General features: G+C 48.7%; 1 protein-coding gene across 1 annotated transcript in view; it reads left to right on the forward strand.

The window, feature by feature from the left end:
- Positions 1 to 1,034: 1,034 nt before the first annotated feature.
- The window catches only part of COL6A2 (collagen type VI alpha 2 chain), a 58,182-nt gene continuing 41,677 nt past the window's right edge, over positions 1,035 to 17,539 (forward strand). Inside the window, exons 1-6 of the mRNA XM_065413024.1 lie at positions 1,035 to 1,235; positions 1,482 to 1,565; positions 2,311 to 2,517; positions 4,702 to 4,769; positions 12,010 to 12,128; positions 16,695 to 17,293. Coding sequence (XP_065269096.1) covers positions 1,035 to 1,235; positions 1,482 to 1,565; positions 2,311 to 2,517; positions 4,702 to 4,769; positions 12,010 to 12,128; positions 16,695 to 17,293 — 1,278 coding nt within the window. The remainder of the gene's footprint in view (positions 1,236 to 1,481; positions 1,566 to 2,310; positions 2,518 to 4,701; positions 4,770 to 12,009; positions 12,129 to 16,694; positions 17,294 to 17,539) is intronic.

The raw sequence follows: 17,539 nt of genomic DNA on the forward strand, positions 1-17,539 counted from the left end.
ATCGGTGGAGTCTCCTTCTGCTCCCTTACCTCAGATGGGTCATCTACTCCACTCTCCGCATTAGTACCTGTGGAGAGAACATGGAAACGATTGCTCACCTGTATCTCCATTGCTGGTACATGGACGCTCCTCTTTCTCCTTCTGGAGGTCACATGCTGCCAAACTTCTTCATCATCCGTCTGTCCCTGCTGCGCCTGCTCTGAATCTTCAGAATATTGTGGCCGTAGAAGCATCTCCTGACGTCTGTCCAGGAAATCTTCATTTTCCCTTATGCAACGCAGAGTCGATACTCGTTTCTCCAGACCTCGAACCTTCTCTTCCAAATTCTACCTCAATGAAATTATTTCCGTTTTACACCGATGGGTACGTCTACACTTCAGTCCTGGGGCGTGACTGCAGCTCACATAGTCCCAAGCTTGCTGTGAAGCTGCGGCAGCATGGCTAGCTACTGAAGTAATTACCAACGGTCCAGGCAGGCTTCTACCGCTTGTACTGAAGACCATGCTGCTGTGGCTTCATTGCCCCAGTACCCAAGCTGGCTAAATTAACGCTGTGATTGCAGCATAGGCATTGTAAGGGCTGGGGTGGCGTCTAGGACCTGCAGAGCTGCCACCCAGCAGTAGCTGTAACCACCTTGCACTCCGCTACCTGTGACCCACTGTGGACACAGATCATGGGAAGTCCCACCTCAAGGGGTCTGACAAGCAGCAGCCTCATGGCTCCTGATTGGCTCCCTGTCCGATATAAACCCAAGGAGCGTTCCAGGAAGTATCCAGACAACAGTGCACAGATCTCCTGTAGCTGTCATGACCACTTCTGGTCTTGAACTTTGACCTCAGCTTGATTTGGACTTTGCCTCCTGGAAGCTGACTAAGAACTCCTCCACCACTCCCAGCCTCAGGTTTGACCCTGCTCTGACCCTTGGCCCTGACTGCCCTTGTGGGGATCCTGGCAGTTTGCCTGGACCACCCTGGCCCGTGGTGAAGACATTACCCTGGGGGAACATGGTGGCAGTGGTGCATTTCCTACCCAGGATGCCCCAGGCGGTATTGGAGGTGCCTGAATGGGTTGACCGCTCCCAGGAGGAGCTCCCCAGGCTCCAAGCCCAAGTATCGCAGCTCACAAGAGAGAACCAAGCTTTGCACAGACAGTCCACCCAGCTCTGTGATGAAAATGTGGCACTGCGGGTCCAACTGGAACGGTGCGCCGCAGGTAACCAGCTGCTACAAGAGCAGGTAGCCCGGCTGCAGAATGCGAACACTGCACTACAGGCATGACCCAGTTCCCCTTCCAGAATGTTTTAATGTGGACTGCCAAAAATTCAAGGTGTTTATTAACCAGTGCCGTCTCTGGTCCTATCCCCTGAGCAAGCAAAAGTAGGACTCATTATTAGCCTCTTGATGGTACATGCATTGGACTGGGCCTCACCCCTATTTGAATGAGTGAGCCTCGTGCTATTGAACTGGCTTGCCTTTCTCCAGGTGTTTTCCACCATATTTGATGATCCCCACCATGCCTACTCAGCAGAGGTGGCCCTGTGCAAACTCTCACGGGGCAGGGATTACGTGAGGAGATTATGGATGAGCTAGTTTATGTGGAGTCCCAACCTAGATGCCTTTGTCAACCTTGTCATACACAATGACAGTAGGCTCAGCAAACGGCATGAGGAAAGAAAGGGGTCCGTATTAACATCAAGCCAGTTCCCCTTGGTACCTGTCTCCAACTGGTGCCCACTGCCATGTGACCTCTGAGGAAAAAAAACACCATTGATGTCTACTGTGGAGGATCTGGCTATATTCTTGTCAACTGCCCAGCCTGAGCTCTAGCATGATGCAGTTTGGGAAATGACCACACCCAGACCCAGTAGAGGGAGCTGGCCTGGGAGAGTCCTGAGATAATGTCCCCCTCCTCCACACCAAGGCATGCCCCAGGCATGCTCCCTGCATCTTAAAGTCCAGGTCTGCCTCTGTGTTCCAGGGGAGCCTTAACGAATTCCACCACAGTGGGCACTGGTGGATTACAGGACAGTGGACACCGTCATCAATGTCAATAAGGCCCAACCTCTGGGTATTCCGGTTCAACCAAAAACGGGTCCCAACCTAGTGGAAACTATAGATTTCATCGGTGCTAGGAACACAGGAGATACCTCCTCTGGAAGTTGCCATTTGGGACCATCAGGATGTCTTTCAGTTGTGAGCAGATCGTTCCATGCACTTCCCCATAATCTTTGTCATTTCATGACTGGTGGTTCATGATCCACACATCCTTTGGCATGAGCACCAGGTTAGCTTTTGCTCCAAGTTCTGCCAGCAAGTCTGTCTGCACGCACCATCTGATGAGCTCCAGAAACAAGATGTGCACCACCAGGACCTGGCTGTGACTCAGGTGGGAACACCATCAGAGTTGACTCCAGCACTGCCCCACAAGTACAGTGACTATGGTGATGTCTTCAAGAAAAAGAATGCTGACACCCTACCTCCACACCAGGATTATGATTGCCCAGTCGAGTGCAATCAGGTACCAAGGTGCCCTTTGGCTGTATCTGCGCAATGGCTGCCCTGCATTCCTGTCTCCAGGATAATCTGGCCAAGGGCTTCATATGGCCATCTACCTCACCCGACAGGGCCCCAGTTCTGCTGTTAAAAAGAAAGATGGAAGCTTGAGTCTATGCATGGATTACTGGGCCCTCAATCAGGGTACCATCAGGAATATATACCACCTTCCACTCATCCTGGAACTAGTGGACCATGTACAATTGGCCCATGTATTCACAAAACTTGACCTATGAGGGGCCTACAACCTGGTTTGGATCTGAAGCAGGGATGAGTGGAAGATAGCTTTTCGAATGTGTTATGGCAATTATGAATACCTGGTAATGCCATTTAGCCTCACAAATGCCTCTGCAACATTCCAATACTTCATAAACAAGGCCTTCCGTGACATCCAAGACCGATACATGGTAGTCTACCTAGATAGTATCCTCATGTTTTCTGAGGGTTTCATGCTACACACTCAACACGTCCAGTCTGGATGCATAGCTGGAAAAGTGCAGCTTTGACCAGCACTCCATGGAGTTCCTGGGCTACATCCTGTCCCCCGATGGTCTCTGAATGGACCCAAAGAAGATGGAGGCAGTACGAACCTGGGCATCCCCCCCAAACATCAAGGAACTACAATGCTTCCTGGGGTTCACTAACTGTTATAGGCACTTCATCTCTGGATTTTCAAGCCAAATCACCCCATTGACAGCACATCTGTGCAAAAGCATCACTTTCACTTGGTCTCCAGAGTCCCAACAAGCTTTCAACCAGCTCAAGATGACCTTTATCAGAGCCCTGATCCTGGTCCACCCTGCCCTGGCATGACCCTTCATCACTGAGACAGATGCCTCCAGTGTGGCAATTGGGACCATACTCGTTCAAAGACACAGCACCTTAACCCTTGCACCTACTGTTCTTGGAAGCTCATTCCAGGTGAACAGAATTATGAAATTCTAGATAAGGAGCTTCTAGCCATGAAAGTGACCTTCAAAGAGTGGCACCACTATCTGGAGGCTGCTTGGTACCCAGTACAGGTATACATGGATCCTCACATGAGGCCCCAATTCATATCTCAAAGTTTGCATTTTTCAGCAGCTATAAACTCAATAGATTATTATAATATCATATATTATTTGCCAGCCATGCTGTATGGCAGTGAAACCTGGGCACTGACGAAGAGAGAAGAACAGCAGCTGTTGATAGCTGAAAGGGCAAGGGAACGAGCTATGTTGGGAATTTCCCTTCTGGATCGTATCCCAAATGAAACGATTAGAGAACACAGCGGTGTGAAAGATATTGTTGTGGAAAGCAGATATAATAAGATACGATGGGCGGACCACATAGCACGGTTCACGGACAATAGGTGGACCGCAATCATTACTGAGTGGTACCCGCGAGAACAGAAAAGACCACCTGGTCGGCCTCCAAGAAGATGGGAAGATGACATTGTAAAACGTTTCGGATGAACGTGGAGAAGAAAGGCAAGAATGCGAGAAGAATGGCGGACGTGTTGTGATCAGCGCAGTCTTAACGACAGCTGAAGACCGATCGATCCAGGTGATATTATTTGTATTAAGGTAATATACAGATGTCCCAACTGACAGTCACTCCGAACGGGTGAATCAAGAGTTAGAACAATACTTGTGCTGCTTCACAAGGGCAACTGGTCAAACCTTCTACCCCAAACAGAGTTTGCTTAGAACAACACCGACCATGTCTCCACCAGGCAGAGTCTGTTCTGTGCCAGTTGTGGCTCCCACCCCCATCTCCACCTGGCCACACCTGTCTGCTCCACCAATCCCGCAGCTGCTGACTGGGTGCAACAGATTCAGGAGGTCCAAGAAGAACTCAAGACCCATCTGGACAAGGCCAAGGAAGACTACAAGTGGTATATGACCAACAGCACTGGGAAGGCCAGGCTTGCAGCATCGGGCAAAAAGGGTGGTTCTCAGCCCAAAACCGCCACACCAAATAGCCATGTTGTAAAATGGACCTCCCATACCTCAGCATGTGTTCTGTAAGCCAAGTAATCAGCCGAGTGACCTGAAGCTTCAGTTACCCAGGTCCCTCAAAATACACCCAGTGTTTCATGTATCCTTGCTAACCCTACATTGACAACGGCTTTGCTCACTGGGCTCAACCACCCCCCTCTCTGGTACAGGTCCAAGGACATGATGAGTATGAGGTCCAGGAGAGACTGGAATCAAAAATCAGTCACAGCTTCCTATGGTACCTCAGAGACTGGGAGGACAATGACCTAGAAAGGGGATCTTAGGAGCCCATGTCCTAACCTCATGGTAGCCTTCTTTGTAGGTAGGGTAATGTAAGGGCCTGCAGGTCTAGAGCCTGGGCCTGCAGAGCTGACAGGTAGTAGACATGTCCATGCTGCCACCCTGCAGTAGCTATAACCAGCTTGCGCTCCACTGCCTATGACCTGCTGTGGACACAGACTATAGGAAGTCCCGCCTCAAGGGGTCTGACAGGAAGCAGCCTCATGGCTCTTGATTCACTCCCTGCCCTATATAAACTCAAGGGGTGTTCCAGGAAGTGTTCAAACATCAGTACCGATCTCCAATAGCTGCCTTGACCTTTCCTGCTCCTGAGTGCCAGGCTTCGACTTTGGCTTGATTTGGACTTTGCCTCCTAACCTGGACCCTGAAACCTGACTCGACCTCTGATAAAAATGGCCATACTGGGTCAGACCAAAGGTCCATCTAACCCAGTATCCTGTCTTCCCACAGTGACCAATGCCAGGTGCTTCAGAGGGAATTAACAGAACAGGTAATCATCAAGTGATCCATCCCCTGTCACCCATTCTCAGCTTCTGCAAACAAAGGCTAGGGACACCATCCCTGCCCAACGTGGTTAATAACCATTGATCGACTATCCTCCATGAACTTATCTAGTTCTTTTTTTTAACCCTGTTATACTTTTGGCCTTCACAACATCCTCTGGCAAGGAGTTTCACAGGTTGACTGTGCTTGGTATTGACCCTGGCCTGGAACCTGACTATGAACTTCTCTGCTACTCCCAGCCTCAGGTTTGACCCTGCTCTGACCCTTGGTCCCAACTATCCTTGCTAGGATCCTGTTGACATACCCCAAGAGTAGAATTTGGCCTACATTGTACATGCGTGGATTGAGTATATTTTTCATGGTATGTAATGAGTCAGATACCAGATGGGAAGGGAGTCATCAAAATCTATCTATCTTAGAGTTGGTTGAAAGATTAATTTATTTGAAATGTTTTGGCTTAAACATTCAATTTTTGCTGGAAAAATTTGAAACAGTTTTTATTTTGATGCAATTTTCAACAACTGAAAACTTTGAAAATTTTGGATGTTTATGTTTTCTTCTTTCTGTTTTCCACCACTGAACGCCATAGAATGAATTATATCTTGGGGTTTGCTTGTTTTCTTTTCTTCTTTCCCCCCTTTTTCCACTCTGTAATTTCTCAAGATTTCTACAGCTTTGGAAAAGCTAGAGTAGCACATTTATATTCTAAATTCACATTCCTTGTTGTTGTTGTTGTTATTTATTTGTATTATTATTTCAAGCATACGTAGTTTCATACCATATGTGTTTCACAAAAGGAAACTGCCCATATATAACTGTACCCGAAGTCCTGCCTCCAGGGTTCTCCAAGTTTTCCACTCTGCAGAGCATTCTGGGAAAGAAAGACCTTATCATGAGCCAGCAGCCCACCTCACTGCTTGGTTCTCAAATATTCCATTCCGTGGACCACCACGAAGGACTCTGTGACCTTTGGTAGTCCCTACATCACAGTTTGAGAACCACATAAGTATATGGAAAATAATTGGAAAATTACATGCAGGGGCTCTTTTTCCATGTGGGGCTTTTCCATGTACAGTACTGTGGAGTGAATGACTCATCGGTAAATCAGGACTGCTAGACTGTTGAACTGAAATGCATGGGGCACACTGGGCATGGGGCAGTTACAGTAGCAGGGAAGAAGCAAAAATCAGATTAGGAAAACAAATAGGAACATGGGTTTTCATTAAAATGATGGGTCTGGCTTGTACTTGGAACCCACCAGGGCTTGGCCTGTGAGAGCTATGCACAGGCTACTAACCCAGCACCACGACTGGCAGATCCCACCAAGAGGCCAAGGGCTGAATGGGTTTGGAGAGTGACCTGCTCCCCCAGCCCTAGATTGAGAGGTCAGTTCAGTGCAGTGTCCATGAGTGGGGAGGGCCTAGGACGATGCGGGGACGCTGGCGCTGCCATTCACCCTATTGTGTTTGTCTTTGCATTAGTGACATTAATGGGGGTTGGATCAGGACATTTTCCTGGCCAGGAGGTTGCCAGGGTCCCTGAGTAAGAGGTGAATATTTGTGAAGGCTGCGGGAAGCTGAAGTCTGAGCCCTTCCTGTTTTGAAATGTGCCAGTCCATTTTATGCATTCTCCTCAAGATAGGTTACAAATGGGGGGAAGAGGAGTAACATGAGTGAGTGGTGGAAATCCATGTGGCAGGCACAGAGAGAGCTCCTGTGCTTGGAAAAACATGATTTCCTCTTCCGTTTTTTTTAAAATAATCTCCTAACTGCAACATTACAGCTTCCCTCTGCCCCACTCCAGACACCCCCAGGAAAAGGAGTAGGGATTGGAGGGTGATTCCCACTCCCCAGCCTAGCCTAGTAGGGCTTCGATGGATCTGCAGTGACATCGTGTGGATACTTGGAGTAAGGACATCTTTGGCCTCTGTCACAGACAGAGTTGAAGGAGGAGAATTATAAAGTAGGCAGTTTCTTTTTTGCCAGAGAACAGAGGCTCTCGGCTGGAGAAGCCTCTGCCACTCCTAACTGATCCCTTCTCTTCATCAAAAATAGACACCAAAAACTCTAAGAAAAGAAATCCAACCCTTCCAACCAAAGATGCAGAAGCCCTATTAACACAAAGATTCCAAGACTTTTCTCTTCTTTTCCTGACGCGACTTTCTGGAGGAAACTTCGATCTTGTTTTCAGGTAGGCAAAGACTCTTGCTTCACCATTTAATATCTCCATAAACCTTCCTGCTTCTTTTGAAGCTGCTGCAGATGTAAACGGGGAAACTAACCTTTTTATCTTCAGGTTGTGTTTGTGCATATAACTCATCCAGTGCTGCTTTTTGTGAACTCTTGATCAAGTTGATACAGTAGACTTTCTAGGCATGTTGTTTTTAGAAACTAGACACAGTAAACAGATCTATATTTCACTTATCTCTCTGAGCTGCTGGATAGTTCAGAGATTTGCATGTGTGGATATTTTGGGCAACAAACTCTCTTGGGATTAGAATAATTGTTAATGAGACCACTTTCTGAAGGAAAGTTTTTGGGGAGAGATTCTGCAGCTTCTGCTCCTCACAAGACCCAAGGAAAGTTCAGTCCCTTGTATATGAACTCAAGTTTCAGGCATCATGGCCAAGGGGCTAGTAAATCACTAAAACTTGTTGGGCCAAATTAATCCCTAGTGTAACTCTATTGAAGCCAGTGGCATTACCTGAGGGACAAACTTGGCCCACTGTAACAGTACCAGAATGTTGATGCTGCTACAAAGCCTGAATTATTAGACCCAAGGGCATCTCTTTGACTTTGAATGACACACGAGTACAAGATTCTCTTTGCTCCTCACAGAAATCGGGCATTTTGGTCTGTTGAATTTCACAAGCCTGTCAATTTTCTGTGAAGAGGTAACCGGCAGGGTTTGAACAGGGCTCAGTGTTATTGCTAGGGTATGCGTAACTTGCTTTGTTCGGGCTGAGGGCTTTAAGGAGTGTACTCTGATTTCATGCACACAGTGAAATGTGCATGTGGCTGGTTCACTAGTACTGCAGTTCGCTGATGGGTGTGGTTAACATGGCAGTATAAGCCATCCCCTGGAAGAGGTGCCGTTTCTGCACAAGTGAAAATGGCACCCAGACTGAGATTGTTCCTCCCTCACAAAATGACATTCCCAGGCCTCTTGCCACCTCCTTCCCATGCTATCTGTGCTGTTTGAAGTCCTGTGGTGTTTGCAGTAAGATAGACGAGGTAGAGTTGGGTGCCAGGCAATGGAGGGGAAGCCTTTACAGTGGGTGATCTGCCTGGGAACCGACCACTGAGCACTAAGGGAAAGATCTAAGCAGATTGTTTGACACACACTGAAACTCCTGGCACTCGCACTGAGCGAGCCCAGCCTGTGTGTGCATGAGGGCAGGAGGAAGGCATTTGCCTGCGCATTTGTTACAGACGGGGGCACAGATTTCTCCTAGTTTTATCTTACTTGATTTTCAGAAGAAACCCTAGTGCCTTGGACAGAGCTAGAACAGAGGGTGCCTATGTGACTGCAGACCCAGGCACAGGCCACAGGTCTCAGGGTTGTACCCCGAGATCACATATTCCAGTGCACATATCCTGCTTCTCCACACACTCAACACAACCCATAGCCACTGCCATGAAAACCATGGGCCTGGATGGTTCTTCAAGGAGGAATGTGGAGTGTGAAACGTTATTGTACATTTGCCATCAGCGGGATGATGCACATGGGAATAGTTATCTTCTTGTGAGTGAAACACATCTGGTGGCATTAACTGCTGCTTCCATACAGTATTAGCCCAGACACTGGGGCTGGTTTGCTCAGGTCTGCTAGGGGCACCTCAGGCAAGTGAGATACTCAGGCCTCTTTCAGGGATGCCATGTAGATCTTCAGTGTAGTAGGTACACAAGATGGGGATTCTCACCTGCTGATGCTCCCAGCTCTCACAGTTGGGTGAGTGGACCAGAGTGGTATGGGGGACCCTGGCTATGCAGGGAGGTTCTGGGGCACTGAGCTGGCCCTTCTGGCATGCTAGGGGATCTGCCGGCTGTCTCCACTCTCAAGGATGGGACAGAAGGTCTGTCATGTCTGCTGGCTGGTGTCCCGCTGGTCTGTGAGCAGAGGGAATCTGTATCCCTCGTTGTGAAATTACTGCCACATTTCACTGGACTCCACACTCCACCAGCCAGGGTCTCCCCACTGTTGTAGGGAAGGGCAGCAGGGACAAATGATTGAATGATGTGATCGTGTGCAACAGGACTTGTGGGGGATCATCTCAAATGGTGGGTGGAGTTGCTCTCTTGCCAGGAGGACTTCAGGGGAGGGAGAGGTGTTTTTCCATTCTGCCTGCAAGCGCAGACCCGGCAGTCTCCTGCATGGCCACCGTCCTTGCCAGGCCACTGCTTGGCCATTAGGGCGTGCTGCAAACAAACAGGGCAACCTAGGACAGGTGTGGATGGGTGAGCTCCTGGGCTCCCATGCAGCACCGTACAGTGCATTGCTCCTGCACGTGCCCCCTCAAGTCTCCATAGATCGCTTGAGGTGAGGCCTGAACCACATGCAGGGAGAGGGTCACAGCACAGGCTGGGGCCTTCCGCATCCGCTCCGTGGACATGAAGCCAGGGCTGGCGAGTCCCAGGGCTGCTCCCTCCTGTCTCTATCACCAGCAGGGATGTCTCACTTCTGACTCCCAGACTTTGGAGGAGGGGAGGTCGGGGGAAGCTCTGAGAGGGTCCCCTCATGGACTCTGCCGAATCACTCCTTCAGCCCCTGCAGGCCAGACTGTCCGGGCACCTACGTGGGCCAGTGTAGGTAATACAGACCAGGCGATATGACCTTCCTGGCACCTCTCTGCAGGGCTGCCTGGGGGAGGGTCAGTGTGTGTCCCCCACCCCGCTCGCCCACGCCTCCCCAACCTGCTCACTACCTCCACGTGGGTCCTGAACTCAGCAGAGAACCCTCCACGGGATCCAGGGGGAGGGCAGGGGACAGCACCCATCCAGTGACCGGCGGTCCTGTTGGCATGTGGGCCTGGGGAACACACTTCCCCCATGGGAGGCTGGGGGAAGCAGATGTAATGGTACCACCTGAGGTGGGGCAGGGGTGCACTGAGGTGGGCTGGGGGGAGGAGAGGGTGGGGGCTGTGATGGGGTGAGGACCCCGGCTGCTTTAACTGCTGCTCATACAGCGACTCTGATGGGAGCAGGCCAGTCCCAGGGGAAAGCTCTGGTTACAAATGCCAGGTGGTTTGTCCTGGGGCTCTTGGGGGGCACTGCTGTGCCGTATGTGTCACGGGAGTGTGTGTACACAGAGGAGAGAAGGCTCTGGGTACACACCAGCAGCTCCAAGCCAGCACTACTCTTCTAGTAGCATCATTCATCCTGGTGCAGAAGAGGCCATGGCTAGTGGAACTTCCCCGCCCCCCACTGCTAGTGCACCCAGCCCTCTGCTGGAAGGGCGAGAGGCAATCTCTCACCATGCCCATCCACTCCTTGGCTTCTCCAATAGGGGGCAGCAAATTGCCACGTGGGCTGATGCCTGTCTGTGCTGTTGTGAGCCCCTGTCTGCTGTGAGCTGGACTCAGGATCCTTCTCATTGCACATAGGTCACACAGAGGCAGTCCCTGGCCAGCTGGGGGTGGGGGCCAGGGATAATCAGCTAATTCTTGAGCCAGCCTGTGCTCCAATGACTGGCCCCAGACTGCACAGCAACATCGTCCTCCACGGCGCTTCCCTCTAAACTAAACAAACGGGCGCTGATTTCGCTTTGTGAGCATACCTTAAGTATTTCTTTAATAGGCAGAGGCTCTCTGAATGCTGGCTCCAGTCCTGGGGCTCAGGATGGGGCCCAAAGGGCTGAGGGGTAATACTGGAGGATTTGGGGGTCTCGGAATGCTTGGCGCAACTCTCATCCGAGCCCCTCAAGCACTCTGCAGACATGACTGTTTTCTCAGCACCCTGCTGGCAGGTAGGAAGCTATGGGCATGGTATCCCGATTCCCAGGGGAGGAAACGGCTAAGTGACTGGCACGAGGCCAGACAATGGCTCTGATGCTGATCTCACATCCCTGTAAGTCAGAAATAGCCTTGTTGGACCCAATGGAGTGACACTGGTGGAACCAGCGTGAACCTAGCGAGTCAATGCAGTCAGGACAGCCTGACTCTCACGTTGCTGCGCTGGCCACTAGACCCCTTCCCTTGGAGCAACACGGGCTGGGGAAGCAACCACCCATCTGGCATGAGGTAAAAGCCGCTTAAAAACAACTTCCAGCCACACTCCAAGAAGAGGGGTGTTTAAAATAACTTAGCTGGATTAGTTAGACCTGAAACCTAACTGCGAGTCCCCAAGGTACAGCCACTCTGTGATGAAGGAGGGTGGAGCCACGCTCCGGACTGTGCAGAGAGCACGTTGCTTGGTGGGTCACTACTAGCAGTGGTTCCAGGCCCCGAAGGGAGCACTGTGCTCATCCAGTCTGCCCTCCTGCATAGCACAGGCCAGGGGACTTTGGGAATTAATTCCTGTTTGGACGAGGGCACTATTAGAGAAACATCTGCTCCTGATTTTAAAATGTCCAGTGAGGAGAGTCCAGCCCGACTCTTGGTAAGTTGTTCCAGTGGCTAATTACCCTGACTGACTCCTGGGTTCGGCTTGTTCTCCTGCAGGAAGCTGAATGTGAAGTGGAGTGGCTGAGATGTCCCAACCGGCCTTTTTTGCCGTTCTTCTTTGCATGACGCTGGTTCCCCTCCAGGCTCAGTATGATGACATAACCTTCAGTCCTCGCCCAGCTGCCTGTCCAGGTACCAGCAGGATAACTTGTCTCTCTGCCTCTGTCCTCTGTATTCAGCATTAACACTGAAAACTCCCCTGAGTTCAGTTTTAAAGGCTGCTCAGAGGCACGCCACTGCTCCTTTGCACTGGCTGCACAGTACCAAGCCCCGAGGAGTTTCCTTGCCCTGTGGGTGGGGCAGGGCACACATGCAGCTCCCATTTCTGAGGGATGAGCTGGGGTGCGGATGTCTGGGCATGAGGAGCTCAGTCTGGGGAGGCGGGGGGATCGCCCAGGCCTTCAGAAAGGAAGCAAGATCCGTGTCAGGTGTCAGGAAGTAAACCTGTCCTGTCGCACACGAATGAGAGGGGCAGATACTGGCTCAGACTTGAAAGATGCGGGGGGCGGGGACAGGGTGGGTATGTGCGGGGGAGGCAGGATGTCATTGTAGATAGCACAGTGGGCCCAGTTTGTGTGTATGTTCTTTGTTACCATTGAGACCCTCCCCGCACCTCCCTCCCAAACCCATTCTAAGAAGTCAGTGTAGACAAAGCCCAGTGTAGACAAAGCTGGGTGATTGGGCAACAAAATGGCAGATGAAATTCAATGTTGATAAGTGCAAAGTAATGCACATTGGAAAACATAATCCCAACTGTACATATAAAATGATGGGGGTCTAAATTAGCTGTTAAGAGCATAAGAATGGCCACACTGGGACAGACCAAAGGTCCATCTAGCCCAGTATCCTGTCTTCCAACAGTGGCCAATGCCAGGTGCCCCAGAGGGAATGAACGGAACAGGCAATCATCAAGTGATCCATCCCCTGTCGCCCATTCCCAGCTTCTGGCAAACAGAGGCTAGGGACACCATCCCTGCCCATCCTGTGTTATGAGAAGGAGTAAATAACACGTCCTTATTTACTTTTCCACACCAGGCATGATTGTATGGACATCTATCATATCCCTGCTTAGTCATGTCTTTTCCAAGCTGAAAAGTCTCAGTCTTATTAATCTCTCCTCATACGGCAGCCGTTCCATACCTCTAATCATTTTTGCTGCCCTTTTCTGAACCTTTTCCAATTCCAGTATATCTTTTTTGAGATGGGGCGACCACATCCGCACGCAGGATTCAAGATGTGGGCGTACCATGGATTTATATAGAGGCAATATGATATTTTCTATCTATCCCTTTCTTAATGATTCCCAACATTCTGTTCGCTTTTTTGACTGCCGCTGCACATTGAGTGGATGTTTTCAGAGAACTATCCACAATGACTCCAAGATCTTTCTTGAGTGGTAACAGCTAATTTAGACCCCATCATTTTATATGTATGTTTTTCAATGTGCATTACTTTGCATTTATCAGCATTGAATTTTGTCTGCAATTTTGTTGCCCAGTCACCCAGCTTTGTGAGATCATTTTGTAGCTCTTTGCAGTCTGCTTTGATCCCCCTTTGTCTGTCTGCTTTGCAGTCTGCTTTGATCCCCCTTGTCCACATCCCTTTTGACCCCTTCAAAGAATTCTAGTAGATTGGTGAGGCATGATTTCCCTTTACAAAAACCACGTTGACTCTTCCCCAACAAATTATGTTAATCTGTGTGTCTGACAATTTTGTTCTTTACTATAGTTTCAACCAGTTTGCCGGTACTGAAGTCAGGCTTACTGGCCTGTAATTGCTGGGATCACCTCTTGAACCTTTTTTTTTTTTTAAATGGGGTCATCTGGTACAGAAGCTGATTTAAATGATAGGTTACAGACTACAGTTAGTAGTGCTGCAATTTCACATTTGAGTTCCTTCAGAACTCTTGGGTGAATTCCATCTGGTTCTGGTGACTCATTACTGTTTAGATTATCTTTTTTTTCCAAAACCTCTTCTAATGACACCTCAATCTGGGACAGTTCCTCAGATTTGTCACCTAAAAAGAATGGCTCAGGTTTGGGAATCTCCCTCACATCCTCAGCTGTGAAGACCTATGCAAAGAATTCATTTAGTTTCTCCGCAATGGCCTCATTGTCCTTGAGTGCTCCTTTAACATCTCGATCGCCCAGTGGCCCCACTGGTTGTTTAGCAGGCTTCTTGCTTCTCATGTACTTAAAACAATTTTTGCTCTTACTTTTTGAGTCTTTGGCTAGCTGTTCTTCAAATTCTTTTTTGGCCTTCCTAATTATATTTGTACACTTCATTTGCCAGAGTTTATGCTCCTTTCTATTTTCCTCACTAGGCTGTAACTTCCACTTTTTAAAGGATGCCATTTTGCCTCTCACTGCTTCTTTTACTTTGTTGTTTAGCAATGGTGGCACTTTTTTGGTTCTCTTACTATGTTGAATTTGGGGTATTCATTTCAGTTGTGCCTCTGTTATGGTGTCTTTAAAAAGTTTCCATGCAGCTTGCATGGATTTCATTTTTTGCACTGTATCTTTTAATTTCTGTTTAACTAACTTCCTCATTTTTGTGTAGTCTCCCTTTCTGAAATTAAATGCTACAGTGTTGAGCTGCTGTGGTGTTTTCCCCGCCACAGAGATGTTAAATTTAATTATATTATAGTCACTATTACCAAGCGGTCCAGCTATATTCACCTCTTGGACCAGATCCTGTGATCCACTTAGGACTAAATCAAAAATTGCCTCTCCTCTTGTGGGTTCTAAGACTAGTTGCTCTAAGAAGCAGTCGTTTAAGGTGTCAAGAAAGTTTATCTCTGCATCCCTTCCTGAGGTGACATGTACCCAGTCAATATGGGGATAGTTGAAATCCCCCTTATTATTGAGTTTTTTATTTTAATAGTCTCTCTAATCTCCCTGAGCATTTCCCAGTCACTATCAACATCCTGGTCAGGTGGTCTGTAATATATCCCTACTGCTCTATTCTTATTATTTCAGCATGTAATTACAATCGAGAGAGACTCTATGGTACAGTTTGGTTCATTTAAGATTTTTACTTCATTTGATTCTATGCCTTCTTTCACATATAGTGCCAATCCCCCACCAGCACGACCTGGTCTGTCCTTCCGATATATTTTATACCCTGGTATTACTGTGTCCCATTGATTATCCTCATTCCACCAAGTTTCTGTGATGCCTATTATATCAATATCCTCATTTAATACAAGGCACTCAAGTTCACCCATCTTATTATTTAGACTTCTAGCATTTGTATATAAGCACTTTAAAAACTTGTCCCTTTTTTAGCTGTCTCCCATTACATGATGTAATTGAATGGGATTTTTTTTCATTTGACTGTTTCTCATCAGACCTTGCCTGTATTTTATCGTCTTCATTCATAGAATCATAGAATATCAGGGTTGGAAGGGATCTCAGGAGGTCATCTAGTCCAACCCCCTGCTCAAAGCAGGACCAATCCCCAACTAAATCATCCCAGCCAGGGCTTTGTCAAGCCTGACCTTAAAAATCTCTAAGGAAGGAGATTCTACCACCTCCCTAGGTAACCCATTCCAGTGCTTCACCACCCTTCTAGTGAAAAAGTTTTTCCTAATATCCAACCTAAACCTTCCCCATTGCTCTCCTTCTTACTAGGACATAGAGAATTACCATTAATAGATCCTCCCCTAAGGGATGTCTCTGTCCAAACCACATGCTCCTCCACTCCTGTCGGCTTTTACCACTCAAGAAAGAGATCTTGGAGTCATTGTGGATAGTTCTCTGAAAACATCCACTCAATGTGCAGCAGCAGTCAAAAAAGCGAACAGAATGTTGGGAATCATTAAGAAAGGGATAGATAGAAAATATCATATTGCCTCTATATAAATCCATGGTACGCCCACATCTTGATCACTGCATGCAGATGTGGTTGCCCCATCTCAAAAAAGATATATTGGAATTAGAAAATTTTCAGAAAAGGGCAACAAAAATGATTAGGGGTATGGAACAGCTTCCGTATGAGGAGAGATTTTTCAGCTTAGAAAAGAGACGACTAAGGGGGGATATGATAGAGGTCTATAAACTCATGACTGGTGTGGAGAAAGTAAATAAGGAAGTGTTGTTTACCCCTTCTCATAATACAAGAACTAGGAGTCACGAAATGAAATTAATAGGCAGGAGGTTTAAAATAAACAAAAGGAAGTATTTCTTCACACAACACACAGTCAACCTGTGGGACTCTTGACCTTCACAACATCCTCTGGCAAAGACTATAACAGGGTTCAAAAAACAACTAGATAAATTCATGGAGGATAGGTCCATCAATGGCTATTAGCCAGGATGGTGTCCCTAGCCTCTGTTTGCCAGAAGCTGGGAATAAGCGACAGGGGATGAATCACTTGATGATTACTTGTTCTGTTCATTCCCTCTGGGGCACCTGGCATTGGCCACTGTTGGAAGACAGGATACTGGGCTAGATGGAACTTCTTCTGACCCAGTCTGGCCATTCTTATGACGTGGTTTCTAACCAATAGCCATTTCCATGAGCCATCACCATAAGCCCCTCCAGGGGTGTTCCATGTGCAGAAGGGGTAGGTCTGTGTCGTGTGCTCCTGCACACTGTGTGCTCACTGCTCTGTGGGGGGTTTTCCTGCCCAGTCTGGTGCCTGAGTGGCGCACTCAGTCCCATCCTGATGCTATCTGCCCCATTGTCTCCATACAGAGAAGACAGACTGCCCCATCAACGTGTACTTTGTCATTGACACCTCGGAGAGCATTGCCCTGCAGACTGTGCCCATCCAGAGTCTGGTGGATCACATGAAGCAGTTCATCCCGGCCTTCATCAATAAACTGGAGACCGAGGTCTACCAGAACCAGGTCTCCATCACATGGAATTTCGGGGGACTTCACTTCTCAGACGTGGTGGAGGTTTACAGTGCCTTGACCAACCTCAAGGACGTGTACCTCTCCAAGCTGAATGGCATCAGGTACATTGGCCGGGGCACGTTCACAGACTGCGCGATATCCAACATGACCGCTCAGATCCCGACCCACCAAGGCCGTGCCGTAAACTTCGCTGTGGTCATCACCGACGGCCATGTGACAGGCAGCCCCTGTGGCGGGATGAAGATGCAGGCCGAGAAGGCCCGGGATGCAGGGATCAAGCTCTTTGCAGTGGCCCCCAGCCAGAACATCTTCGAGCAGGGTCTCCGGGAGATCGCCAACCTCCCCCACGAGCTGTACCGCAACAACTATTCCACCACCAAGAGAGGTGCCATCGAGGTGAACGAGGACACCATTGACCGGATTATCCAAGTCATGGTAAGGGACGTTGGCGCACACAATTCCAGCCTGACGCTGCAGCCAGAGGGTGCAGGGTCAGGCCGATGTGACACATGTAGGGATGCAATAGAGATCTTGTTGGACCGGGCTGATGGGACAGAGGCATTGGGGACTAAGGACAGGCGATCCAGGGGCTTGTCTATACACAAAAGTTGTACTGCTCTGACTGTACTGGTACAGATAAGCCAGCAAAACCCCTAGTGGATGCAGTTATACCAGGATTAA

This window comes from Emys orbicularis, chromosome 11 (assembly GCF_028017835.1).
Source record: "Emys orbicularis isolate rEmyOrb1 chromosome 11, rEmyOrb1.hap1, whole genome shotgun sequence".
Lineage (NCBI taxonomy): Eukaryota > Metazoa > Chordata > Testudines > Emydidae > Emys > Emys orbicularis.